This window comes from Melospiza melodia, chromosome 18, assembly GCF_035770615.1.
Source record: "Melospiza melodia melodia isolate bMelMel2 chromosome 18, bMelMel2.pri, whole genome shotgun sequence".
In the NCBI taxonomy this organism is placed as follows: Eukaryota; Metazoa; Chordata; class Aves; order Passeriformes; family Passerellidae; genus Melospiza; species Melospiza melodia.
Window position 1 is genome coordinate 16,130,135 of NC_086211.1, and position 22,483 is coordinate 16,152,617.

The 22,483-nt window shown below is 51.1% G+C and overlaps 2 protein-coding genes across 2 annotated transcripts; both read left to right on the plus strand.

The window, feature by feature from the left end:
• Nucleotides 1–4,885: 4,885 nt before the first annotated feature.
• On the plus strand, nucleotides 4,886–13,499 carry AMDHD2 (amidohydrolase domain containing 2). Its single transcript, XM_063171346.1, has 11 exons — nucleotides 4,886–5,038; nucleotides 5,619–5,755; nucleotides 6,426–6,565; nucleotides 6,913–6,967; nucleotides 7,363–7,575; nucleotides 8,586–8,674; nucleotides 9,617–9,761; nucleotides 10,013–10,120; nucleotides 10,817–10,885; nucleotides 11,317–11,418; nucleotides 11,825–13,499. Exons 1-11 carry the CDS (start codon nucleotides 4,956–4,958, stop codon nucleotides 11,911–11,913), a joined length of 1,230 nt encoding a protein of 409 aa, XP_063027416.1. The 5' UTR covers nucleotides 4,886–4,955; the 3' UTR covers nucleotides 11,914–13,499.
• Nucleotides 13,500–13,868: 369 nt separating this feature from the next.
• On the plus strand, nucleotides 13,869–21,173 carry C18H8orf33 (chromosome 18 C8orf33 homolog). Its single transcript, XM_063171345.1, has 7 exons — nucleotides 13,869–14,005; nucleotides 14,670–14,757; nucleotides 17,171–17,305; nucleotides 17,494–18,176; nucleotides 19,667–19,757; nucleotides 19,868–20,014; nucleotides 20,138–21,173. Exons 1-7 carry the CDS (start codon nucleotides 13,997–13,999, stop codon nucleotides 20,326–20,328), a joined length of 1,344 nt encoding a protein of 447 aa, XP_063027415.1. The 5' UTR covers nucleotides 13,869–13,996; the 3' UTR covers nucleotides 20,329–21,173.
• Nucleotides 21,174–22,483: the final 1,310 nt, after the last annotated feature.

A 22,483-nucleotide genomic window follows, 5' to 3' on the forward strand; every position in this document is an offset into this window, starting at 1 on the left:
TGTGAGATGGTGGTGGGGCTGTACAAAGGTGTAAGCTGACTGAAGGAAAATCCTGCATGCCTGCTGAAGCAGTGGATGGTAGAAGGTGACATTCCCGATCTGAATGGTTTCAGTAATTCCTTTCAGCAGCAAAAGTAGACAAAATCTCAGAATTAGGCTTTCCCCAGAGGTCATAAGTGTTTATGGAATCTGTAGGTTGATTGTGTCACATTGACTGCAGAGGGAGCTTTCCTGGTGCAGTGTGACAGCTTGCAGCTGAGGGGTGAATCCCAATCTCAGGCTCTGGAGAGTATGCTGCATCCAGCTTGCAGTTCTGCTGAGAGGAATTGAATTTGGCAAGTCAAATTGTGTGAAAGGATAGGAGAGGGGCCTGTCTGGGGTTGCAAATATGCTTAACATTTGGTTCTAGCTTCTGTAAGGGGACCCTACTGCCAGTCTTGCATTTAAGGGAGCAGGTAAGTGCTCTCATCTCCAAAAGCAATAAGCAATTGAAAGGCCCCCAGTTCCAAGGTACCTTAAGGTCCCTTGTAAGTTGGTGGCATCATGCAGAGGCAGTTAATAGGACCAGAACCAGTGCAGGGAAAATCCCTTCAATGGCATTTTGCTTCATGCCTTAGAACGTGAAACCTCAGTCATTAATGTACCCATGCAAGAAGAATAGAGCTGGGGTGAGCATGGATTGGGGGAGGATCACTTTGTGCCAAGTACCTGCAAATACACCCAGAGTCAGATTAACATTAGTCTGTAGTGCCTCAGCCATGACATGTGATGCTCTGAATCCTCTGTGATGACTCCCGGCTGGAAACTCCCATTTCAAGCCCTGCGCTGGTACTATTGCATCAGCACGTTTCTCAAGTGACTCGCGGCATTAAGATGAGGGACCTTTGGGGTTTTTGAAATTCTTTTACTGCCAGGAGCACGGCAGATGAGAGGGCAGTCCCAGCTGGCAGGGATTGGCTCGGTGGAGGTTTGGAGGAGGGGAGGGGGGTGGCAGAGCCATGGCAGTGCCGGCACAGCCGTGGTGCCTTTGTGTTCCGTGCGTGGCTGGGAGCGCTGCGGTGAGTCAGCCCTGCGGAGAGGAGCGGAGCGGAGCGGGGCCTCTGCAGCAGCAGCACCACAGGGACGGGGCCAGCCGCAGTCACTGCAGGCTCTGCGAGGTTCAGGACCAGATGCCAGAGCTGCCAGCACAGACAATGCCTCCACAGAGCCTGCTGACCTTGTTCTTTGTTAACCCTTTCGCACTGTTTTTTGTTTGTTTTATTCCAAAGGCAGCAATTTTTGTTTTCACTGCTGTTGGAGAAGCATTTTTCAGTACCAGCATTTTTATCTCTGATTGCTCAGAGATTGGCTTTCCTGGGGAGATCTGGCTTACAGAGAAGCATGGTAACCTGGAAAAGAAAAGCTTTTGAGAAATAAAGACCTTGTTATGAGAAGCTGATCCCAGAAACGAAGTTGCTGTTTTTAATTACAGAGTAACAGCAGAGCTAATGACTGCAGCTCTCAGCAAACCTTGTTTCCTTCACAGGCTGGCCACGGGATACTGATTGTAGGGCATTCTGATGTTTCCAGCTGGCTGTACTGTCCAAACCATCACTGTGCTCAGGTGAGAGTTACTTGTCTCTGATGCACAGGACTTAGTTTTACAGCTATTAACTATCTTTTTCTCTTGACATGATTAAATTAAACCCAGAGCGCATCTTTGCAATGCCACTTGCCCTGAAGTGGGAATTTTCTGTTTCACGGCCAAAGGATTTTGTCCCAAAATGCTTCTCCATTTTTGTTCCTGTTAAAGCTAATAAATGCTGTTATTTTTTTTCTTCAGTGAGCTCCTGAGAGACACAGCTTTGCAACTTGTATCAGTGGTTTTCAGCCAAGCTGGTTCTTGTGTCACAACACAAAAGTACACAGGGAGAAATCCTGCCCTGACCTTACAGTATTTAGGGGCTGAGGCTTTTGGCACCCACATTGTACCCATAAGGTACCTACAGACCCCTGACAGCTCTCTCAGACCTGAGAGAGCACAAGCTGGGCAGGGTGCAGCTCCTGGAGAACTGGTGGCTTGTCTTTCCCATTTTCCTTTTGCTGAGGGACAGGCTGCCCTCAACACAGGATCAGGTTTGGCTCTTCAGGGTTCATCAAGGGGATAGCAGGGACTGTGTAAGTTCCAGAGCCTTTTCTGGCACTTTGAACTGCCCTGTCTGTGCTGTTACACCTGTGCTTTCTTCCTTTGCCTTTGGCAGAGAGGAAAATGGTGACTTGAGTGGCAGAGAGTGAATTCAGCCACCCTGTTCTAATGGCTGTCTGCATGAGGTAGGCTAAGGACAAATCTTGGGAAATCATGTATATTCCCAAGACTGGCAGTTTGCTCTAAGCAGCCTCCATGGCTCCTGTGTGCCTTGGGACAATTTCTTACACATCTTCGTGAATGCCTGTGCAAATCAGAAGACAAGGCCATATTTCAAGAACCCCTGATGCAGCAGCAGTGCTGGCCCCTGCCCCACTCCTGCAGCTGCTCCATGTGCTCCCAGCTCCTCCCAAGTGTGCAGGTACAACTGCTCTTGCTGCCAGGTGGTGAACCTGATTTGGGAATTGAGCCAGATTAAAAATAACTCAACCTGAAGAAAAAAAAAAAAAAAACAGGTTTGCTAAAGAAAATGCAAGCAAAACTACAGCCTGTGATTCCTTCTGCCTGTTACTGGGGCAGTGGAGGGAAAGAATATGGAATTATTCTTAGGGGAGTGTGCAGTATTGGCAATGCAAGACAAGGCTAATTTAATGCTGAGAAATAAAAGGAGAACATCCAAAGGATTCAGACTTTAGCAGAACATGCCACAAGCTGGGCTGGATGATATATCTGCAGCCTCCTGGAGCAGATGCCCATTGCTTGGCAGGGGCTGTTCACTTCTCCCAGCAGCACAGACCAGAGCACTCTAATCCAGGCTTGGGACTGGCAGCCTGAGGATCTGTGTGGCTGAAGGGTTCTGAGGGGAAGCTCTGTCAGTGCTCCAGGTGGGCTCAAAGGCAGGATATTTATGGTGGGTGTTCCTAACTCTGCAGTCGGTATTTGCCTTTACCTCGGCATCTCTTCCACTGCCAGCTCAAGTCACTGTCACAGCCCTGTCAGCTTGTGTGTTCCTGGGGCAGGGACCTGTTTGGGCACAGGCAGTTTGGGTGCTATACACGCCTTCTGACATCCAAATTCGATTTAACAGCTTGGATGGGCCCTTTCTTCTTCACAGACAGATAAGCAGGGCTGAGAGCTGTTTTTAGAATTCATCTTCTCAACTTCTGATTTTGGGGTCTCCTCCACCTGTATGAAGCTAAAAATCATTCCCAGCAATACAGTGCTGGGTGTCCCAGATGTGCATAATTTCGTGAGGAAAACCTTACAGCTCATCCAGTTCCACCCCCTGCTGTGGGCAGGGACATTTTCCACTAGCCCAGGTTGCTCCAAGCCCTGTCCAGCCTGGCCTTAAATACTTCCAGGGATCCAGAGGCAGCCACAGCTTCTCTGGGCACCCTGTGCCAGGGCCTCAGCACCCTCCCAGGGAACAATTCCTTCCCAATATCCCATCTAACCCTGCCCTGTGGTAGTGGGAAGCCATTCCCCTTGTCCTGCCCCTCCAGGCCCCTATCTACAGTTCCTCCCCAGGTCTCCTGGAGCCCCTTTAGGCCCTGGAAGGGGCTCCATGGAGCCTTTTTTTCAGGTGAGCCCCCCCAGCTCTCTCAGCCTGACTCTAGAGCAGAGGGGTTCAGGTTTTGGAGCATCTCTGTGGACTGAAACCAGTCTTAGCCTCAAATTCCCAAAACAGTGCTGCACATTGTTTTCCCAGCCTCAACCAGCATCATTCCCATCTCTTGCTTTCAGGCCCCTTTCCCAGCATCCTGCTGACAATAGCAGCTTGTAGCATGGATAAGCACTGACATCGTGGAATGATAAGCATGGCTCAAAACCTAATAAAAATCCAAGTCCAGGCCAGACAGGGATATTACATTCATACACAATTACATCCCCCATCACTTTCCTAGGAGAGATTCATCAGCAGTGCCAGAGCCTACATCACCTGAGTGGACCCATGCCTTGTCAGCTTCCCTCGGGTACACAGGGGCTGGGGGGCCCAGGGTGGCACTGTGGGCATCTTGGGATAGGGGTCTCAGGATGGGTTCTCAGAGGTCGCAAAATGGAGTCTAGGATGGGGATCTCCGGATGGAATCTCACCATGGATGGGGTGTCAACATGGCTTCACGGTGGGGTCTCATGACGGGGGTTCAGGATGGGGTCTCACGATGGGGTCTCATGATGGGGGTTTAGGATGGGGGCTCACGATGGGATCTCATGACGGGAGTTCAGGATGGGATCTCATGACAGGGGTTCAGGATGGGGGCTCACGATGGGGTCTCATGACGGGTTCCGGGTGGGGTCTCACGAAGGGAGCTCATGAAGGGTTCGTGACGGGGTCTCACGAGGCGGGTTTCCGCCGCCGCCCTTCTCAAGATGGCGGCGCCCTTCCCGGGATGGCGGCTCTCCGGGGCCGGTCACGTGCCGCAGGGCGGGTGGGGAATCCCGGCACGTGCCAGCGCGCTCAGGTGACCGGGAGTGGGCGGTGCCGCGGGGCGAGGCCGCGCCCAGACCACGCCCCCGGCCCCGGTGCCCCGGGCTGGGACAGCGCCCCGGGCTGGCGCTCCTCGGGTGCCGCGGCGGCGCCCGCCCGCCCGGCCCAGTGGGGATTGTTCCTCACAGCGTCGGCTCAGAGCGCCGGGCAGGGCAGGGAGCTCACCCTTCCCCTGCCCCGGGGGCGGTGCTCCGGTGCCTCCGCCCCTCACCGGCTGTCCAGTCCCGCGGCAGCCGCTCGCACCGGAGCCGCGGCCTGGCTTTGCTTCGCCACTCCCGGTCCCTTCCCCCGGCGCCGGCCGTCAGGGGGTTCGCGCTTGCCGCCGGCTCCCGCTGCCACGCGATGCCGTCCAACAAATCCGTCTCGGACGCGCCCATCGTGCAGTTCACCAACTGCCGCATCCTGAGGGAGCACCGGCTCCAGAGGTGAGGGCACCGGCGGTGCCACAGTGGCTGCGGGTACCGGGGCTCTCGGGGGTACCGAGATGGCCGGCGGTAGCAGGGCTGTCTGGGGGGTGTCGTGTTGTCCGTGGGTGCCCGGGCAGTGGGGCTGCCGGACAGGCTGCCGAGCTGACCTGAGCCCTGCAGTGCCCAGGGACTGTCCCAGCTCCCCTTGTGCCCCGGCTACTGGCGCTCCCCTTGCCGCGCTCTGCCGTCCCGTGTCCCCTCTGCCGGCTTTGGAGGGAGATGGGGTGGCTGCGGTGTACGGTCCCTGTTGTTTTGCCTCTTCTGCCAGTCCCTTGGTGTTTTGGCCATCATCACCACCACCTTCGAGGGGCAGCCCATGAAAATCCCGCTCCTGTGAGTTTTGTAGAGCCAGAGCCAGGCAGAGAGGGCTGCTGGTTGTGTCCCAGCTGAAAGAGCAGCTGTGCTCTGGCAGACATCGCAGAGCCCGTGGCTGGAGCTGCCGGTGGGATGCACTCTGCTCAGGATCGCTGGGGCACAGCCACCTGCTCCTCGTGCTGCAGATGGCACCAGAGCTTGGTGTGTGTGACTGTCCCTCCAGGGAGGACCTGTGGGTGCGAGAAGGGAAGATCCTCAACCCAGAGAAACTCTTCTTTGACGAAAAGGGCTCTGCTGATGTCCAGCTGGACTGCAAGGACAGCATCATCGCCCCAGGTTTCATCGATGTCCAGATCAACGGTACAGTGAAGCCACATGCACTCACAGACTGGGGGCATCCCGGGTTTGTCCATCCCTGACCCCCAGCTCCAGTGCCCATGGCCACGTTTCAGTTGCTCAGGGGAGTTGTTAGTCACCCAACCAATGACAAAGAGCAATTTTGCCTATGGTAGCTGCTATTGTGTAAGTGATCCCCTTTGGCCAGGTGAGGGTTTCCTCTGAACTCATTTTTATCTATATTTTACCCTGCACCTGCACTGGAAGGATCCCTGCCCTACCTTTCCAGGATGTGGGAGGAGAGGGCAAGACTTCCCATAGGAACAATAACAATTAACAGCAACAGCTTTGTTCAGAAGGAAAGAGGGGCTTGTTCTATGGTAGCTAAAGTTGGTAGGCCGTTCCATTTTCAGCTGGGAATCGTCACATTTTTGCCCTGCATCAAAATAAAAAGGCTGTGCTTGCAAAACACTGGAGTGCTGTGGGAAAGAGCACTTAATCAGGGCAGTGATGGTGAGATTTGTACTTGTGGAACCTTAGAATGTAGGACAGAAGTGCTGGTGGAGCCCTCTGTGTCAGCACCCTACAAATGGAACATCTCCCTGCAGTCACACAAAGTCTTTCTTCAGTGTTTCTGGGTGGAGCACACTCCTGGGGAAGCAGCAGTTTCACCCCTGTTTTGTTTGTGGTGCAGGAGGCTTTGGGGTGGACTTCTCTCTGGCTACAGATGACTTCAAATCAGGTATTGACCTGGTCAGTCAGAAAATCCTCTCCCATGGAGTGACCTCTTTCTGTCCCACCCTGGTGACCTCTCCTCCATCTGTGTACCACCAGGTAAGGAGCCTTCTCCTCTCCCATCCGCAGGGTGATCAGGGACTGAGGTTGGTATCAGGAGGTGGGTAGGCCAAGACTGGGATAGCTGCCAGGGCAGAAAAGCTATGGGCATGAGAAGCTGGACTCTACCCTGGGTTTCTTGCCCTCAGCCTTTAGAATGCTGAGACAGCCATGTCTCCCAAGCAAGCTCTGCACACCAAGGCTTGCAGACAGCTTTTCCTTTGTGGGCTGTGATGGTCCCAAGTGGTCCAGCCACAAATCTCCCTGCAGACCTGACATTTGGGTTTGATTTGGCAGGCTGGGGGGCTGTATCTGTGTTGCCATGTCTGACAAACCCCTTTCTCTAGGTTCTCCCTCAGATCAGTGTAAGAAATGGTGGAGCCCATGGAGCAGGAGTCCTGGGTAAGTGGATTTGTCCCTCTGTGGTGCTACTCTAGGCGGGCAATTATCTTGTTCATGGTTGAGGTGAAAGAAGTTACAGAGCACAAATAGGGGCTGGAACTCTCAGTGGGAAGGATGCACAGGTGGGCACAGACCCACCTTGTCCCTTAGTCCATGCCTGGCTTTTACTGTGTTTTCTGCTGTCGTACACACTGCCCAGCCCCTGGAGCAGTGGGGTGGCTTGGCTTGGCCAGTGGCCAGCCCTGCATCCTCACTGTGCTGAGCTCACAGTTGCCCGAGACGTGCTTTGCTGCAGAAAAATAGCAAGGGTGTGACTGGAGCAGAGTAGACACAGCAGGTTTCTTGGTCCTTGGCAGGGGGAGGAAGGGTCATGGTTCTTTGTTCCTGTTTGACAGGAGCCCACCTGGAAGGGCCGTTCATCAGCAAGGAGAAGAAGGGTGCCCACCCGGAGCACTGCCTCCGCACCTTTGAGGCGGGCGCTTTCCAGGACCTGCTTGCCACCTATGGCTCCCTGGACTGTGTGCAGATAGTGACCCTGGCCCCTGAGATGAGGAGGAGCAGTGAGGTGATCCGGGAGCTCACCAAGCGGGGCATCTGCGTCTCGCTGGGTAAGGGCTGGGGCACCCAGGGCGTGGGGGGAGCTCTGGCCGCCCCTCCCTTGGGGCTGTGGCGTCTCTGACAGTGTCTCAATGCAGCTGGACAGGGTGGGATTCTGGATGTGACAGACCTGTCACAAATGGGGACCTCGCTTGATGCTGTCAGTCTGTCATGGCAAGGGCCTAAGTTTCTATTGACTTAGGAGCCCCTGCAGTAAGCACAAGGTGCTGTTCTAACACAGGGAAGAATAGCAATCTTAGGTGGAGGTTTGATGATGTGGAAGGTTCAAACTCTGAAGTTCCACTGCTTTAGGCCTTAGACAGGCGAAATCATTTTCCAAAGGTTACTGTTGGTTTGATAACTGTTTTTCAACCAGCAGTAGTGTAGGAACCTCTCCCTCCAACATCTGGCAGGCCTCTGACTTAAAGCTGGCTGCATTTTTCTTTTCCTTTGCTTCACAAACTCTTCTTTGTCTCAGATCATTGAAGATTTTTTTTTTAAGGGAGGAAGTTATTCAGGGTGAAATTAAACCTCAAGTGAAAAGGGCATTCATACAGCAGACTATCTCTTATCCCAAAGCCACATAAAGAACTCCAGAAAGGCAAGGTTAGCCCACAGAGCTGCTGTCCTGTTGGGGAAACAGAAGTTTCTTTCTGGATAGTTTGATTCCCATATGTTTTCCTGGCAAAGTTCCCACTGTTGTGAGGGTGTCCTCTGATAATTCTCTACAAAGCATTTAAGTATCTGAGGCCAGCAGAAAGGTGTATCGTTGGACCTCAAACTCAGCCCGAAGACAGCATGCTGTGAGCAAGGCAGCATTGTGACAGCTGTGGTGTGAATACTGAAGGAGTTTGGGTGAAGCACCCACTCCCAGAATCCCCCCAGGTGATGGCCAGACACATCTGTGACCTCAGGCCAGGGTGGGCATTAGAGCATAGTCCAGTGATGGAGTGTCTTTGCTCCTATAGGGAAATCAGTGGAAAGGTGGGCAGAGGAATCAGGGGTTGGTCTGTGTTCCCAGGTCACTCAGTGGCTAATCTCTCCCAGGCTGAGGAGGCTGTGCAGCACGGAGCAACCTTCATCACTCACCTCTTCAATGCCATGCTGCCGGTGAGTCCCCAGAGGCACCTGCCCTGCTCCAGGGCTGCTTTTGGGCTTTCTCTCCTGCTCCCCATGGGTCTGTGTTCTCCCCAGCTGGTTTTGTACCATGCTTTGTAATGAGGTTTTGGCACTGAACTTCTGGCTTCACATTCCTGTTGCTGGATCTGAAAGAGAGCCAAGGATGTAGCAGACTCTTGAAGTTCATCACAGAGAAGGACTAGGAAGTGTTGGTGGGTGAGAGCGGGACATGCCCTTGCTGTGTGCACCAGACACCCTCCTGTGTGTGGGCAGCAGGGAAGGGGGGATTCTGCCCCACTCAGGTGAGACCCCACCTGCAGAGCTGCCTCCAGCCCGGGGGCCAACATCAGAAGGATGTGGAGCTGCTGGAGTGAGCATAGAGGAGGCCACAGAGATGCTCCAAGAGCTGGAGCCCCTCTGCTCTGGAGCCAGGCTGGGACAGCTGGGGGTGCTCACCTGGAGAGGAGAAGGCTCCAGAGAGAGCCTAAAGGGGCTCCAGGAGAGCTGGAGAGGGATTTTGGACAAAGGCCTGAAGTGGCAGGACAAGGAAGAACGTTTTCCCACTGCCAGAGGGCAGGGTTAGATGGAATATTGGGGAGAAATTCGTGGCTGTGGGGGTATTGAGACCCTGGCACCCAGAGGAACTGTGGTTATCCTGTCCCTGGAAGCATTTAAGGTGAGGCTGGATGGGGCTTGGAGCACCCTGGAATAGTGGAAAGTGACACTGCCCATGGCAGGGTTTGCAACAAGATAAGTTCTATTGTCCCTTCCAACTCAAACCAACCTGTGATTCTGTGATTCACGGCAATGCCCAGGTTTGCCTGGTAAAGCTGCCAGGCACTGTGATAGAGATGGCACTGCATCCCCTGAAGTGAAGTCTCAGCCAGTGTGTCCTGGTCCTCCACAGCTTGTCCCCTCTCTCCCCTCGAGCAGTTCCACCACCGTGACCCTGGCATTGTGGGGCTGCTGACAAGTGACAAGATTCCTGCTGGGCGGAGGGTCTTCTATGGCATGATTTCTGATGGCATCCACACCAACCCCGCTGCCCTGCGCATTGCCCACCGAGCCCACCCCAAAGGTGAGCCATGGCAGTCCCCACAGTGTTACCAGCCACTCCAAGCACTATACCAACTCCCAGAAGACATTTGTGCTGCCCTTGCTGTCTGGAAGGTCACAGCCACGTGTGCTGATCCCTCAGTCCTCTCGCTTTGGTGCGATGTGGCTGGAGACACCTGGTTCCTCTCTGGGAGGGTCAACAGAGCACAGTACTTGGAGCTGCAGCAAAACCAGCAGCAGTGTTGACAAGGCCCCTTTCCTTCTGTTCCCCAGGGCTGGTGCTGGTGACAGATGCAATCGCTGGCATGGGGCTGGCACCAGGTCGGCACACGCTGGGTCAGCAGGTAGTGGAGATCGATGGGCTGAACACCTACATCGCAGGTAAGTGCTGTCCCTCTTGCTGAAGAGCTGGGGACAGTGCTGCCACTGGCACCATCCCGAGGAGCTGAGCACACCTTGCTGTCCCTGTCGGTGTGTGGCAGCGTTTGTGCCACCCTCTTGGGTTTTGATGCCTGGTGGATCTGCAGTGACTTGGCCTTGGGGTTAATGAAACTCCTGGTAAAGAGGAGAAGTGTGCCACCCTTGTGGAGGATCTGTTCAGTTATAGCTGTCTGCAACATCTTTGAAAGAAAGCTTCATTGCCCAGTGTCAAGGGTGCTAGAGGTTCAGGGCATTAGTAAGGACAGAGAAATCTTAGAGATATTTATTGTCCCTTTTCTTCATTATAACACTACTACTTCCTGCTAGCTAAATTCCCTAAGTTTCAAATTCCCAAGCAGATGAATACTGGGACGGTATTTCAGTGAAGGAGCATTCCTTTCTCCATTCCCTGTCTCTGGGAGCAGATGCCTGTGTTGTGAGCTGGTTTTCACCCAGTGCAGCTGGTGTGATAGTGGAGCTGGGGATAACACCCACATACCTCTTCCTGTGCTCCAGCAGGAAGTGGCTGCAGGCCCTTCAGCTTGCTCCTCCTGCAACACAGGACTTCTGCACTTCTAGTCCCATTATGCTTCCCTAGTGCCCTGCTTCTTGCTGTGAGCTATGGGCGCTGCTCAGTGCCATCCTGTTCCTTCCCAGGTACAAAGACCCTGAGTGGCAGCGTGGCGACCATGGACACTTGTGTGCGACACTTCCAAGAAGCCACAGGTAAGAGAGCCTTGTCCACAAGTTGCTGCTCCCTATGTTGACACGGGAGGAGGGCTTGCTTTTGCCAGATGTGTCCATTTCACCAGGAATGTTCCCTCTCACCTGAGACGTGGTAAGGCCTGGGATCAGTGCCCTCAGATGAGCCCCTTTTTGAGGGGGAACTAATAGAACTAATGAGAGGTGAACTCTCCTGCTTCTTCCTCACAAAAGTGCATGGTTTTCTCTTCTCCATACCCTAGGTGTTCAGTTCAGAGGTGCCTGCTCTCTCCTGTAGGGATATTTCCCTTCCCAGCTCCAGCTGGCTGTGCTGAGGGTGTTCCAGCTTGGGTCCATCAACTGCCTGGTTGGGTGTTGCCTTGTCCAGGGGGATTGGGGCTGCTGTGGCAATGGGGCTCTGGCTGCCCTAACGTCTCCCAAATTCTCTGTCCAAGGGTGCTCGGTAGAGACCGCGTTGGAGGCGGCGTCTCTGCATCCCGCTCAGCTCCTGGGGATTGAACATAAAAAGGGGACACTGGATTATGACTCCGATGCAGGTACTGGTGTGGGCACAGCATGTACTGGTATGGAGACAATGGTGTCAGGGCTCACAAGTGCTGGAGCAAAGCAGGGGCTGCTTTGTAAGCATATGCTCATGCCCTGTTTTGGTGGGAGCTGCAGGGAGACTTGCTCCACCTGGGATATGCTCTGGGCTTTTGCTCCAGTGGTTTTTCCTTTTTGCTCCAGTGGCTTTTCCCTTGGATGCTGGTGGTGTTTGGGAAGCCCTTTGGAGTGCCCCCCCACCTCTCAGCTGAGCAGAAAGCAGAGCTGCCATTGCCAGGATTGTACTGCAGTGCCATCCTGGGGTGGGGAGAAACCCTTCCCCAATGATCTCAGCTCTCCCCAGCCAACTCCAGCAGCTCCATTCTGACAGCTGCTTTCTTTCTCTCTTGTCCCACACAGATTTCCTAATGCTGAATGACAGCCTGTATGTGCAAGCCACGTACATTGCCGGCGAGGAGGTCTGGCGACAGGATGTGTTGGGCATGTGACACTGGGCTGTCCCAGTGCCCTCCAAGGCTCACTGGCACTGTGGTTAGCAGCTCTGGCAACCACCCCATTTCTCTCTTTTGGTTTTTTTTTTCCCAATTCTTTCCTGCAACTCTCTCAAAGGAGCCTCATACCAAAGAGCTGCATTTTCCAGCTTCCAGTTATAGCCATGCCTGCTACGAATTTGTTGGTGCTCAGTTGGTGGTATGGGGAAAGAAGGCAGCTCTGTGCTGGCAAGGAATGCCAGTCCTGGAGTGACCTACAGGACTGCACAGCTGTCCTGCCCCCAGACTGGTGCTCCTGTCACCATCTGACAGCAGTGAGGAGTTGTCCCAGCCTTTGCACAGTTTATACTGCACACACAAACCTGCTCTGCACCTGAGGCAGGCTCAAGCCATTCCAGTTCTTCTGCCTGCTGTTTGCTTTGCTCCCAGGCAGCCATGACTTGTTAGACATCAGCTTCCACCAGCTCAGCTCGCAGCTCTTCCCATGACAAGGTTTCTGTTGTGTAAGCAGAAGCTGAGGATCATATTTGGATCTCCTGACAGCCCTTTTGTCGTGTGTCCTCAGAGCAAGGCTGCCACATCTCGCTTAGTCGGTGTCCTTGTGGGGCTGAATCCTCAGGGCAGAGATCAAACCCAGGAATACCAAGGCATTGCTGGTCCTTTGTGCCTTTACCCTGCATGGGCATTGAGTCTACAGAGCTGGAGATATGAACAGCGTCCTACCACATAAAACTGCTCCTTTCACTCCTTGCTCTGTCTAGATGGGTTCTGCAGGCTCTGTGCCAGCCATACCAAGAAGAGCCTTTGCATCGCCTGATGGGTTTGTTCATTCCTCAGGCTATGGATGGGAAACTTTGCTATAGGAGATGCAGCCAGACTGGTGGTGACAGGTTCACAAGCCTTCAGTCCAGCTTAGGCACTGAGGGAGAGGAGAACTGCGGTGGGATTTTGGCTTTTCAAGATGGATACAATAACTCATTATTTTGTGCTCATTATATTCTCCAATACTTGACTGTCAGATTTTTTCCTGATGCTGGGACACTTGTATGTGAAGGCTGAGGCTAATTTTGACCCTACTCAACCACTCAGAATAAGCCTCGAGATAAAGTGTCAAGACAACCTTGGTTAAGGCTCAAACCACTGAGGTGTTTTTTGTAATGAGGAGATGGCTCAGACAACGGCCAAGTCTCAGTGAGGGTGGAGATTGTAAGGCAGACAGAAGTCAGGTTGGGATTGTCAGAAATGTACCAATTTTTCCAGTAGCATTTTATAATCTTTAGCAGCAACATTTCGAAGTGATTCCCCAGGACTTTAGAGCCCTTCTGTCAGCCTTGGAGAATTTCTAACATCAACTGCCAATGTCAAGAAAAATTATAACCTCCATGGTTTGAACATTTGAGAGACGGCACACCCTGTGCAGTGACACGCTGTGCTGCTGCAGTACTGACCTCACGGGGATCAGCTGGCTGTTGTTGGAAACAATCCAATAGGGAAAAATGCCTATGAAACAAGGTGTCTAACTTTTTATTTACAAAATTAAACAATCAAAAGGAAATCTAAAACAGAAATGCGAATAGACAGTACCAGTAGGTGTGTATTAACCTTTTTTGCCTGCCCTGGTGCTTGCTGGCACGGCCTCCGTCAGGCCGGCATGTGAGGGGCCGGGGCTGGTCTGGGCGCTCCTGCGGGGATTTGGCGCAGGGAAGGCGGCACCGCCGGATCCCCGCGGCCCGCTCCGTGGGCACACGTGTGTCCGGCACAGTGTGGGGCTCAGGGCAGCAGGAGGGAGGCGCAGGGGGCACAAGCAAGGTGGGCGCTGGGGCGTGGGGCCCGGCGCTCTCGGGCGGAACGGCGGCGGCAGCGCGGGAAGCGGCCAGAGCGCTGAGCACTTGAGCCCGCGGCAGGGGGAGGACCCGTGGAGGGTCCGGGGGGCTTCGAGAGGCCCAGAGCGGGCCCCGAGCTCTCCAGCCGGCGGTGCCGGCCCGGGCGGGGCCGCTCCCGGAGCACACACGAGGCCCGTGACCGGAGGTGGGCGGTGCGCTGGGGCCGCTTCCTGCGGCGGCGGTGCGGGCAGCCCGGCATGGAGCAGGTAAGGCCCGGCCCCTCTCACGGCACCGGGCCCGAGCGCGTTCTCCCTAAAGGCTTTCCCAGCTCTGGTGCCTTTCCCAATCCCTGCTCGTCTCCTTATCCTGAGCATTCTTTTCGTTCCCCGTGTTTTAGTGTGCATTGTCCCCAGGCGGGCTGCAAACCTTAACTTCCACCTGCTTTTCAAGAGGCAGCCAGTGTAGAAGGATAGCACATGGGGCCTCAAGGGCTCGTGTTTAGGCTAAAGACAAATTCTATGTGTTACCAGAGCTGTGCTAAAGGGAAATTTCCTGCTGTGGAGATATTATGCCATTGCCTGAGCTTTAGGAAAAAATGAGAAATCTTCCATTTGGGACTTTTTAAAAGGGATAGGTGGAGAAAAAGATGAAAAAGAAATCTGTGGGAAGTCCTGGCTTGCCGGAGTAGTAGGGTTTCCTGCTAGTGAGAGCTGTGATTTTTGTAATGCAGAGGGCTCATTTGGTGCTCTCCACACAGGACATGTGTCCCTGTGCTGTGTTGATTTATGGTACAATGAACTGTTACACAGCACACTTCCAATGTAAGGCCAGGTCTGACCTCCTGTGAGAAGGGAGGCCTCAGAAAACTCAGTTTTGGAGGTGAGAGATTTGTGCTTCTAATCATTCTGCCTTCCCCGCACGATGTCCAAGGCTCCCCCAGGTGTGTTTCAGGAGGAGCTGGAGTGGTGCATTTCACAACTGGAGGCAGATCTGCATCTCCCTCCGCACCCCAAACTAGGTATGTTCCTCTTTATCAGCCCACACCCCCCCTATTCTGGCCTTGGGTGTGATTTAGCAGATATGGATGTTTTTCTGTTTCTTCTCTCTTTTATATTCCCTGTTCTTGTGTTATTTGGGATTTGTTCTAAACACAGGACAACATTGGGCTTTAAGGACTGTGTTTCTGGAAGCAGTTTTATCTTTCGTTCATTTAGTGTTTGTCCTCCCCGTTTTCTGTATTCTTTGTCATGTTCTATTTTTCCCATATAATGACTTGTTTGGTTCTGCTACAGCTCTGCCTTTGTTTTTCATCTTAAGGAAATACTGTGCCAGCATGGCTGGCCCTCAAACACCAGTAGGTTTATTTTTGTGAAGCTTGTTCCAGGGAAAAATTACACGGAAGATAAAATTCTATAAGGTCATGGTTTGATCTTGTAGAGCTGCAGACACATGTCGTGCTGCTGGTCAGTACCTGACCTTGGCAGAGCACTGTGAACCCTGTGTAAGATGCTCAGGTGAGGGTTTGCTGGTCCACCTGAGGATGGAGCAGTGACTGACAGGTGCCTACACCTTGTGCTTGAGCATCAGGAAGAATTAAGACTTGTGGGAAAGGGTTGTGATTGTTCATCCTGGAGAAGAGAAAGCTCTGGGGAGACTTCAGAGCCCCAGGAGAGCTGGAGAGGAACTTGGGACAAGGGATGGAGGGACAGGACAAGGGGGAATGGCTTCCCACTGCCAGAGATAATGCTTAGATCAGATAATAGGAAGGGATTGTTCCCTGTGAGGGAGGGGAGGCCCTGGCACAGGGTGCCCAGAGCAGCTGTGGCTGCCCCTGGATCCCTGGCAGTGCCCAAGGCCAGGCTGGACGGGGCTGGGAGCAGCTGGGATAGTGGAAAGTGTCCTGGACATGGCAGGGTGGATGAGCTTTGAAGTTTCTGCCCAAGCTATTCTGTGATCAGACCATTTTGTTAGAAATGTGTCCTGTACTGGTCCCCAGTGCCCAGCAGGAGGGAAGGCAGCTCCTGGAGGGGAGGCAGGAGCTGAGCACAGGAAAGAGGCAGCAGAAGCAGTGCCCTGGCCAGAAAAGAGCCCTTTTGCACAGTGTGTGAGCCAAGAGAGCTGAGCAGTGCTGCTGATGGTACCCAGGCTCTGCCTGGAGTCCTAGTTGCTGGAGAAGTCTGGTGAGGAGGCTGGTCCAACATCTAGCCAGGAATTCAGGGTCTGAATCAATGACTTGTTTGGCTGTAGCACTGTATGCATGAGGTACTCAGCTTAGAGTAACTCCCAGGTGAAGGAGGGAAGCAGCTCCCTGGAGCTTTCTGTAGCTCTTGTTGTGTAACTGGTCTGGATTGCAGCTAGCCAAACCCCTTGAAACAGGAGTTCCTGTAGTCAGGACCCTGACACCAGGTGCTGTGAAGGTCCATCTCACTTCTGTCCCACCACAGCATTGCCTGAGACAGGGAGGGGATTGTCCCACCCTGCCCTGGGGCAGCCTCACCTCCAGGGCTGGGGACACTTTGGGGCACCACAGTATCAGAAGGGTCTGTGACTGTTGGAGTGTCCAAGGAGAGGGATGTGAGGGTGGGGAAGGGTCTCCAGGGGAAGCCATAGGAGGAGCAGCTGAGGGCACTTGGCCTGTTCAGCTGGAGGAGAGGAGAGCACAGAGCTCACTGGGGCTGCAGCTCCTCCTGAGGAGCAGCTCCACTCTCTGCTCTGTGACCAGGGACAGGGCCCAGGGAATGGCTGGAGCTGTGTTAGGGGGTGATTTTTAGCCTGGATTAGGGAAAGGTTCTTTCCTGAGAGGATGGTCAGGTGCTGCAGCTGGGAGAGGTGGGATGTTCCCATTCCACAGTACCACTCTCAAGTTGTTCAGTGGCTTAAAATAAGTGGGACAAACACTGCAAGACTATATTTAGTGCTTCCAAGTTGAGGTCTTGGGCACCACTGTCACAGAACAACTCTTTTTAGAGAATTTGTTCTAACACAAAAGCTTTAGATTCTTGTGTTCAGGCTGGTCTGTAAGCAAGAGCAAGAGTCCTGCTTTTCAGGGTATGCCTTCTGTTTAAATTTTTTCCAGTTTTCCAGAGAAGAGACACTGAGTTAGGTTGTGGAATTTGTCTTCTCTTGAAGGAAAGATTGCTAAGCCCTCTGTAGCTTCTGTGCCATTAGCAGTGCACTTACTGCAGTGTAAGAGTTTGACTGTCAGTAATAAGTTAAGATTTTTTTCCCTCTCTGTAGGAACATCTCACAGTATTTAAGCTTCTGGAAGCACTTGGAGTTCCCTTTCAATTGAATGCTAGTTATGGATTAGTTAGAGGTGATATGAACACAGAGCTCATTAAGAGAAGAGTCACTCATCAGCATCCCTCTGTGTGGATTTTAAGGCCCACTGTAAACTGCTTCTTGTCTCTCTTGGTGTTTTCTGAGTGCAGCAGAGGAGACCCAACACATTTTCAAGGTCCTGCACTCCCCTGCAGCTCCTCTCACAGAGAACCAACAAGTGATGAGCAATGAGTTTGGGGATTGTCGTCTCAAGATGGATGAGGGTCAGAAGAGCATTGAGAAAGGTGAGCTTCAGCTATCTCTCGGGGGATGGTGAGATTTGGTTCTTTTCTGTAGATTTCTTAGGGTGCAGCATTAATTGAGTCACCTCTCTGGCAGTGCCTTTGAGTGGAAGCTGCAGTGGCACCCCCACGGTAGGAAACTGGTTCACTTAGAACACCAGTGTTGAAACAATATTCTTTGCATTTTCTAGGCATGACCCCTGATGATGTGGAAGTACAGCCAGGCAAGGGACAGACTGCAGATGGTGTGAAACAGCCTGAGCCAACCCCTGAGGCAAAGCCTGAGTTGTTCACATCATCTGGCAGCAGCTTCCGATTTGATTTTCCACTTTCCAAGACTGACCCAGAAGCTGACCCTGGTGACAGTGGTGCTGAGCAGGTACAAAACAATGTCAGAGCCACCAAGCAGGAGAACTGGAATGGCCCCTTGAGGTTTGCTGCCTCTGGACAAGAACCCAGGTTTGCTTTCAACTTTGCCATCCCAGATGAAGACTGTCCTCATCTTCAGTTACTTCCAGGAAGCCAACATACAGAGGACACAGCAGATTCTTCACTGCCTGCTGAATCAGCAGCTCTGCCACAGGCTGCAGCCTTGCAGGAGCCTGAGGTGACTCAAGTGACAGGGAATGCACCCAAAGAGGATAGAAGCCATGTCACATCAAAGATCCCCCAAACAGAGACAGCCTCTGCAGATGAGGCAATGACAGAGAAATCAACAGGAGGTGGAGCTGCCAAGAAGAAAAAAAAGAAGAAACAAAAAGCACCTGTCAGTAAAAACAAAACAGAAGAAACTGAGACCAGCAGGAAGGCAAAGGCAGAAGCTAACAGCTGTAAAATTACAGATACTTCCCATCAGGATGAGAAGACCTCTCAGGTAATTAAATATTGATGGAATCCCATTATTTATAAACCCTCGAGCTAAAGAGCCACTTTATCTCTTTGCACAGATGAACAATTAGCATACTGCCCTGAGATGGAAGCTGAAGGACCACATTTGGTGCTTACATGTTCCAGCAGCTGTTTGCTTTCTCTGCTACACAGCTGAGGAACCTGACCAGAGCAAAGGAAGTTAATGGTCCTTCAGATTTGTGCTGAAAGATTTCATGGTTAGGCTTGTGACAGCTAATCCTGGGGAGCTGGATGCCATGTTTTCTTAAGAAAATAAAACCAGTAAATGGAGGTAACTCTTTTTAGTTGTGGAGGTAACTGTCTTTAGTTTGTGCCAAGCTGGTGCCTTGTGGGTGCTGAGCCAGGCCCCGTAGCTCATGTGGGTGTGTTGCAGGATGAATTGCTTTCGTAGAACAAGGACCAAAGCCAAGGCACAGAGCTGCCACCTGGTGTAGCCAAGGACCTGTGGTAGAGCTCAAGGGTGCTTCCAAGAAGGTTCCTCTGTAGGGCATGGGCCAGAAATCAACTGAAATTGCAGGTTATGTGTAAACACAGCATTAAGGCACACCCTGAGGTCTTCTATTCTGCTACGGTCAAGGTCTTAATTTTATTTCACTTTTCAGCACTGGTGTAAGTTTTACTAACAAACAGTGCCAGCTGATCCATACTATAACACAAGATTGCACAAAACCTTCCTTTTCTTAGTATTTTACAAGGAAATTGCACTGAGTGTTCATCTGCCTCTGGAACATTGCATCCAAAAGTCTGCTTCACCTGCAGGCCTACTGATAAACACTGCTGAGCACCAGAGACATAGGAAGAGTTGAAGGTCAGGTAAAGCCCTTCCAGTCCTTTGGAAGGAGACTGTTGTAGGTAAAAGGAGACAGTGTGAGGGCATTTGTATTTACATGTACATAACAGTTAAGAATTGCTTCAGTCCCAGGGTGCAGCCCTGTTTCCCTGTCCCACTGCTGAGTTAGCTTTGCTCAATGGTGCTTGGCTTCCTTCATCTCCATGGGCTTCATTTTCCTTGTCCCTCATGCATTTCTGGCTGAGCAAGCACAGAGGAGCTGAGAAGAAAGACTTAGCTTCTGATTTTGCCCATTGTTTGCTTTTTTAAATTTTGTGCAGGTTTGAGGATAGGGGCTTTTTGTTGTTAATGTTTATTTCTCCCATCTGTAAGTTCCATTGAAAGCTGAACAGCTTTCCAGAAAACAGCACCTTCTGAGTGGCAGCCACACATTAAATCCATCTAATAGACACAGTGAGCTGCAACTAAACATTTGCACAATGCTTTTAGTTTATCTGATGAAAAACACTAGAGGGAAAATGTCATGAAGTCTATTAAGTGATTGCCAGAACATAATATTTCAACTAGTCCTGACTTCATGGAGTTCCCTTTCATCCTGTGTAGCAACTGCTGCTGTAATTTTTGGGTGATTTACTTCCTCTTGCTCATGTACCTCATGTTGATAGCAGTCAGATGAGCAGCTGTGGAAAGAGGTGGACTGGTGTGTGAACCAGCTGGAACTCGGCTTGAAGACACAGAAACCCACTCCAAAGCAGGGTAAGTGTTGAAGTAAAGAAGAGTTCTCTCCTGGGGGCAGCATTGGCAGGAAGGCAGGGACAGAGCCAGCAGGGAGCCCTAACGTGTGTGTTGTTTCTCCTTTGGTGCAGCTGAGGAGGCTCTCAGGGCCATCAGGACCCTGCGCAGTGACAAGGCTCCCCTGGTGAAGAAGCGTCAGCTCATGAGAGCCATGTTTGGAGACTACAGGAAGAAGATGCAGGAGGAGCTGTGCAGAGGGCTGAAGCTTATGGAAACAGGTAGGAGAACTTTGCATGCTGAGAAGGAGAAGAAAGGGCTTCAATCCTGCCCTATGCTTTGTAGACTGAGGCCTCACTATATGAAATGACTGAATGTCTCTTATTTTTTCTCCCCTCTTAAAGCTGCAAAATCTGCCAGGATCATGGACTTGAGGGGAAGCAGCCACAAGAACGGCCAGTTCATCCGGAAGTGCTTGGGAGTTTGCAGGAAGAGTCAAGGTTCAGCAGAATCCTCTTCAGAGTCACACAGGACACTTAACAACGGCTTATTCAATTTCACAGCTCCCCAAGAATTTCACTTTAATTTCTTCTAGAAAAGTCACTTTGACTAAAACTGTGCCAGATCTCCTGTAAACTGAAGAATGGTGGAAAGGTGTTGTGCAGTAGGAAATGTCATGTGTGAATCTCTGAATCTTCTTCCAGGGTGCCTTATCTAGAAGTTTAAATCAGATCTGCCTACTATGCATACTCAGCCTACATAAGTGCTCCTCTGTGCTCACACTGGAGAAAGGCACCTTTGAAGGGCTCAGCAGTGTGGAAGGATCTGCTTTCTGTCCTGTAGAATTGACATCAACTGTAGAATCTGTCTTCTATACCATGAGATTTTTCCCTTTCTCCCATTGCTTTTAAATAGAGCAGAGCCTTTCTAGCAGCCAAGGTGTCAATGCATACAGCAGGGAATGGTTTGGAATCAAGATCCAGAGCAGTGAATAGCTGGGTGCTTCCACTCCCCAAGTCTGTGTGAATGCAGCTTCTGGCATTCAGCAAATACCAGCAGTGTGTCATCCCTGACATGGAGGAGCACGAGCTCAGGGTCTTTGGGGAAAAGTGAGACCCATTTTTGCTCATTCATCTCTTTCATTGACAGGTACAGACCTAGAATAAAACTGCACATCATGATTTAATCCAGCCTAGAGATGTAAGGACAGTTGTTTCCATTAAAACTGGGAAATTTTTTGTTGCTGAAGCCAGGTTCTGAACAGCTAGGAAGGATGTACAATCAACTCTTAAATAAAGTTTACTTTATTAGTAGCTCAGTTACGACCACTAGTGCCTCAGAGAGAAAATTAGTGCATGCCAGCCTTGGGTGGTCATAAAATAAACTGTCACAGCCCAAAGACTCTTCCATTTGATTTGTATTAAATTTTGGCTTTTTGAATGTGTGTCTCCACTCAATACGGCTTGGGTTACTGAACCCTTCTCTTAAGTTCATGCAGAAGATCTTCCCACAAAGCATATAAAATTCTGAAGGGAGAGAAATGCTGTGAAAGGCTACATGGTATCAGGTGTCCCTAGGGAGCAGTGCTTTCTTGCCTTTTATAGCCCAGTCAGCCTGTGTGAAAAGTGGGAAATGGGAGTGTAGCCAGATTCCAGGGAATGCTGAGAGCAGCTGAGAGATGGTGAAAAACATTGGCTGTAAAAGACTAAAAACCTGATTGTGGCTCTAAAAACTTAATTTTATTACTAAGCTCTGATGGCAGGCAGTTACATCTACAATACTTTTTTATTTATTTTAAACTGTAAATATTTAAAAAGAATATTTTAAAGAATTTCTGTATGGGCATAAGAAGAAACTGAACCTGGGTAACATATGATGGGGAGAAACAGGTAATATACATGATGAAGAGAAACATGGACAAATTAATTTGTCTCTTGTAAGTCAGTAGATGAAAACTGGAAATCGAGATTGGCACACTTTATTTGCCAAGGAGCACAGCTGTTACTTTGAATGTATAGAACAATCTTAGACAATTTTTTTTTTATTATTTCCAGGATTTTACATTTAATATAAAAAGCTGCGTCCTTGTCATGCTTTTCATGTTTTCATGCTGTTTACTGAGATTCGAGAGCATCATCTACCTGACCTTGGAGCTACAGCTGTTTGCTTCCCTGGCTGATTATGCAGGAGATGTCTGGGAAATAGTTACTTTTCTCCTTGTCATGTCTTAAGTAAAGCTAGAGCTGCTAAAATATTATAAAACCCTTGCTGCAGAAGTATTCTGGAAAGCATTCTTACATAATTACCTCATGTTCATTAGGCATTCACAATTAAACTAAAGATACCAGTGAGGTGGACATTTGGTGTAACCCGATCCAGCAGTTATCTTCAAAGGGGTCAGAGAAAACTCCATTCTAATATGAGAACACCTCCTTTGGTTTTCCAGAGGTCTGAATAATGCTGACCTGTAAAACCAGCTCCTTTTCCCTTTTCTGTTCCTTCCTTACTGGAGGACTTCTATCTGTGTTTGTGATGTATCAGTGTGATACATCGTGTTCCTGAGTGTTGTGTTGGCTCGGTTCCACAAGTCAGCCGTGGATCTTGGACAAAGCATTTTGCCTTTTTCTGTCTGCTCCCTGATTTTATAGTCAAGGTTATGCCTCCTGAGTTTTTGACAGATGTGCCCAAGTCACTTCATTAGTGATTGTGTCTTGAAGAGGTGTCTGAAACTACAGTGGTCTGTACTTCTC

Bases quoted from the DNA above. Each gene is read 5' to 3' on its own strand.
- AMDHD2 (XM_063171346.1), top strand. From the start codon at position 4,956: ATGCCGTCCAACAAATCCGTCTCGGACGCGCCCATCGTGCAGTTCACC. The intron at 8,675-9,616 runs GTGAGTCCCCAG...CCCCTCGAGCAG, and splicing joins TCTTCAATGCCATGCTGCCG to TTCCACCACCGTGACCCTGG. The intron at 10,886-11,316 runs GTAAGAGAGCCT...TCTCTGTCCAAG, and splicing joins ACACTTCCAAGAAGCCACAG to GGTGCTCGGTAGAGACCGCG.
- C18H8orf33 (XM_063171345.1), top strand. The intron at 19,758-19,867 runs GTAAGTGTTGAA...CCTTTGGTGCAG, and splicing joins GAAACCCACTCCAAAGCAGG to CTGAGGAGGCTCTCAGGGCC. The intron at 20,015-20,137 runs GTAGGAGAACTT...CCCCTCTTAAAG, and splicing joins GCTGAAGCTTATGGAAACAG to CTGCAAAATCTGCCAGGATC.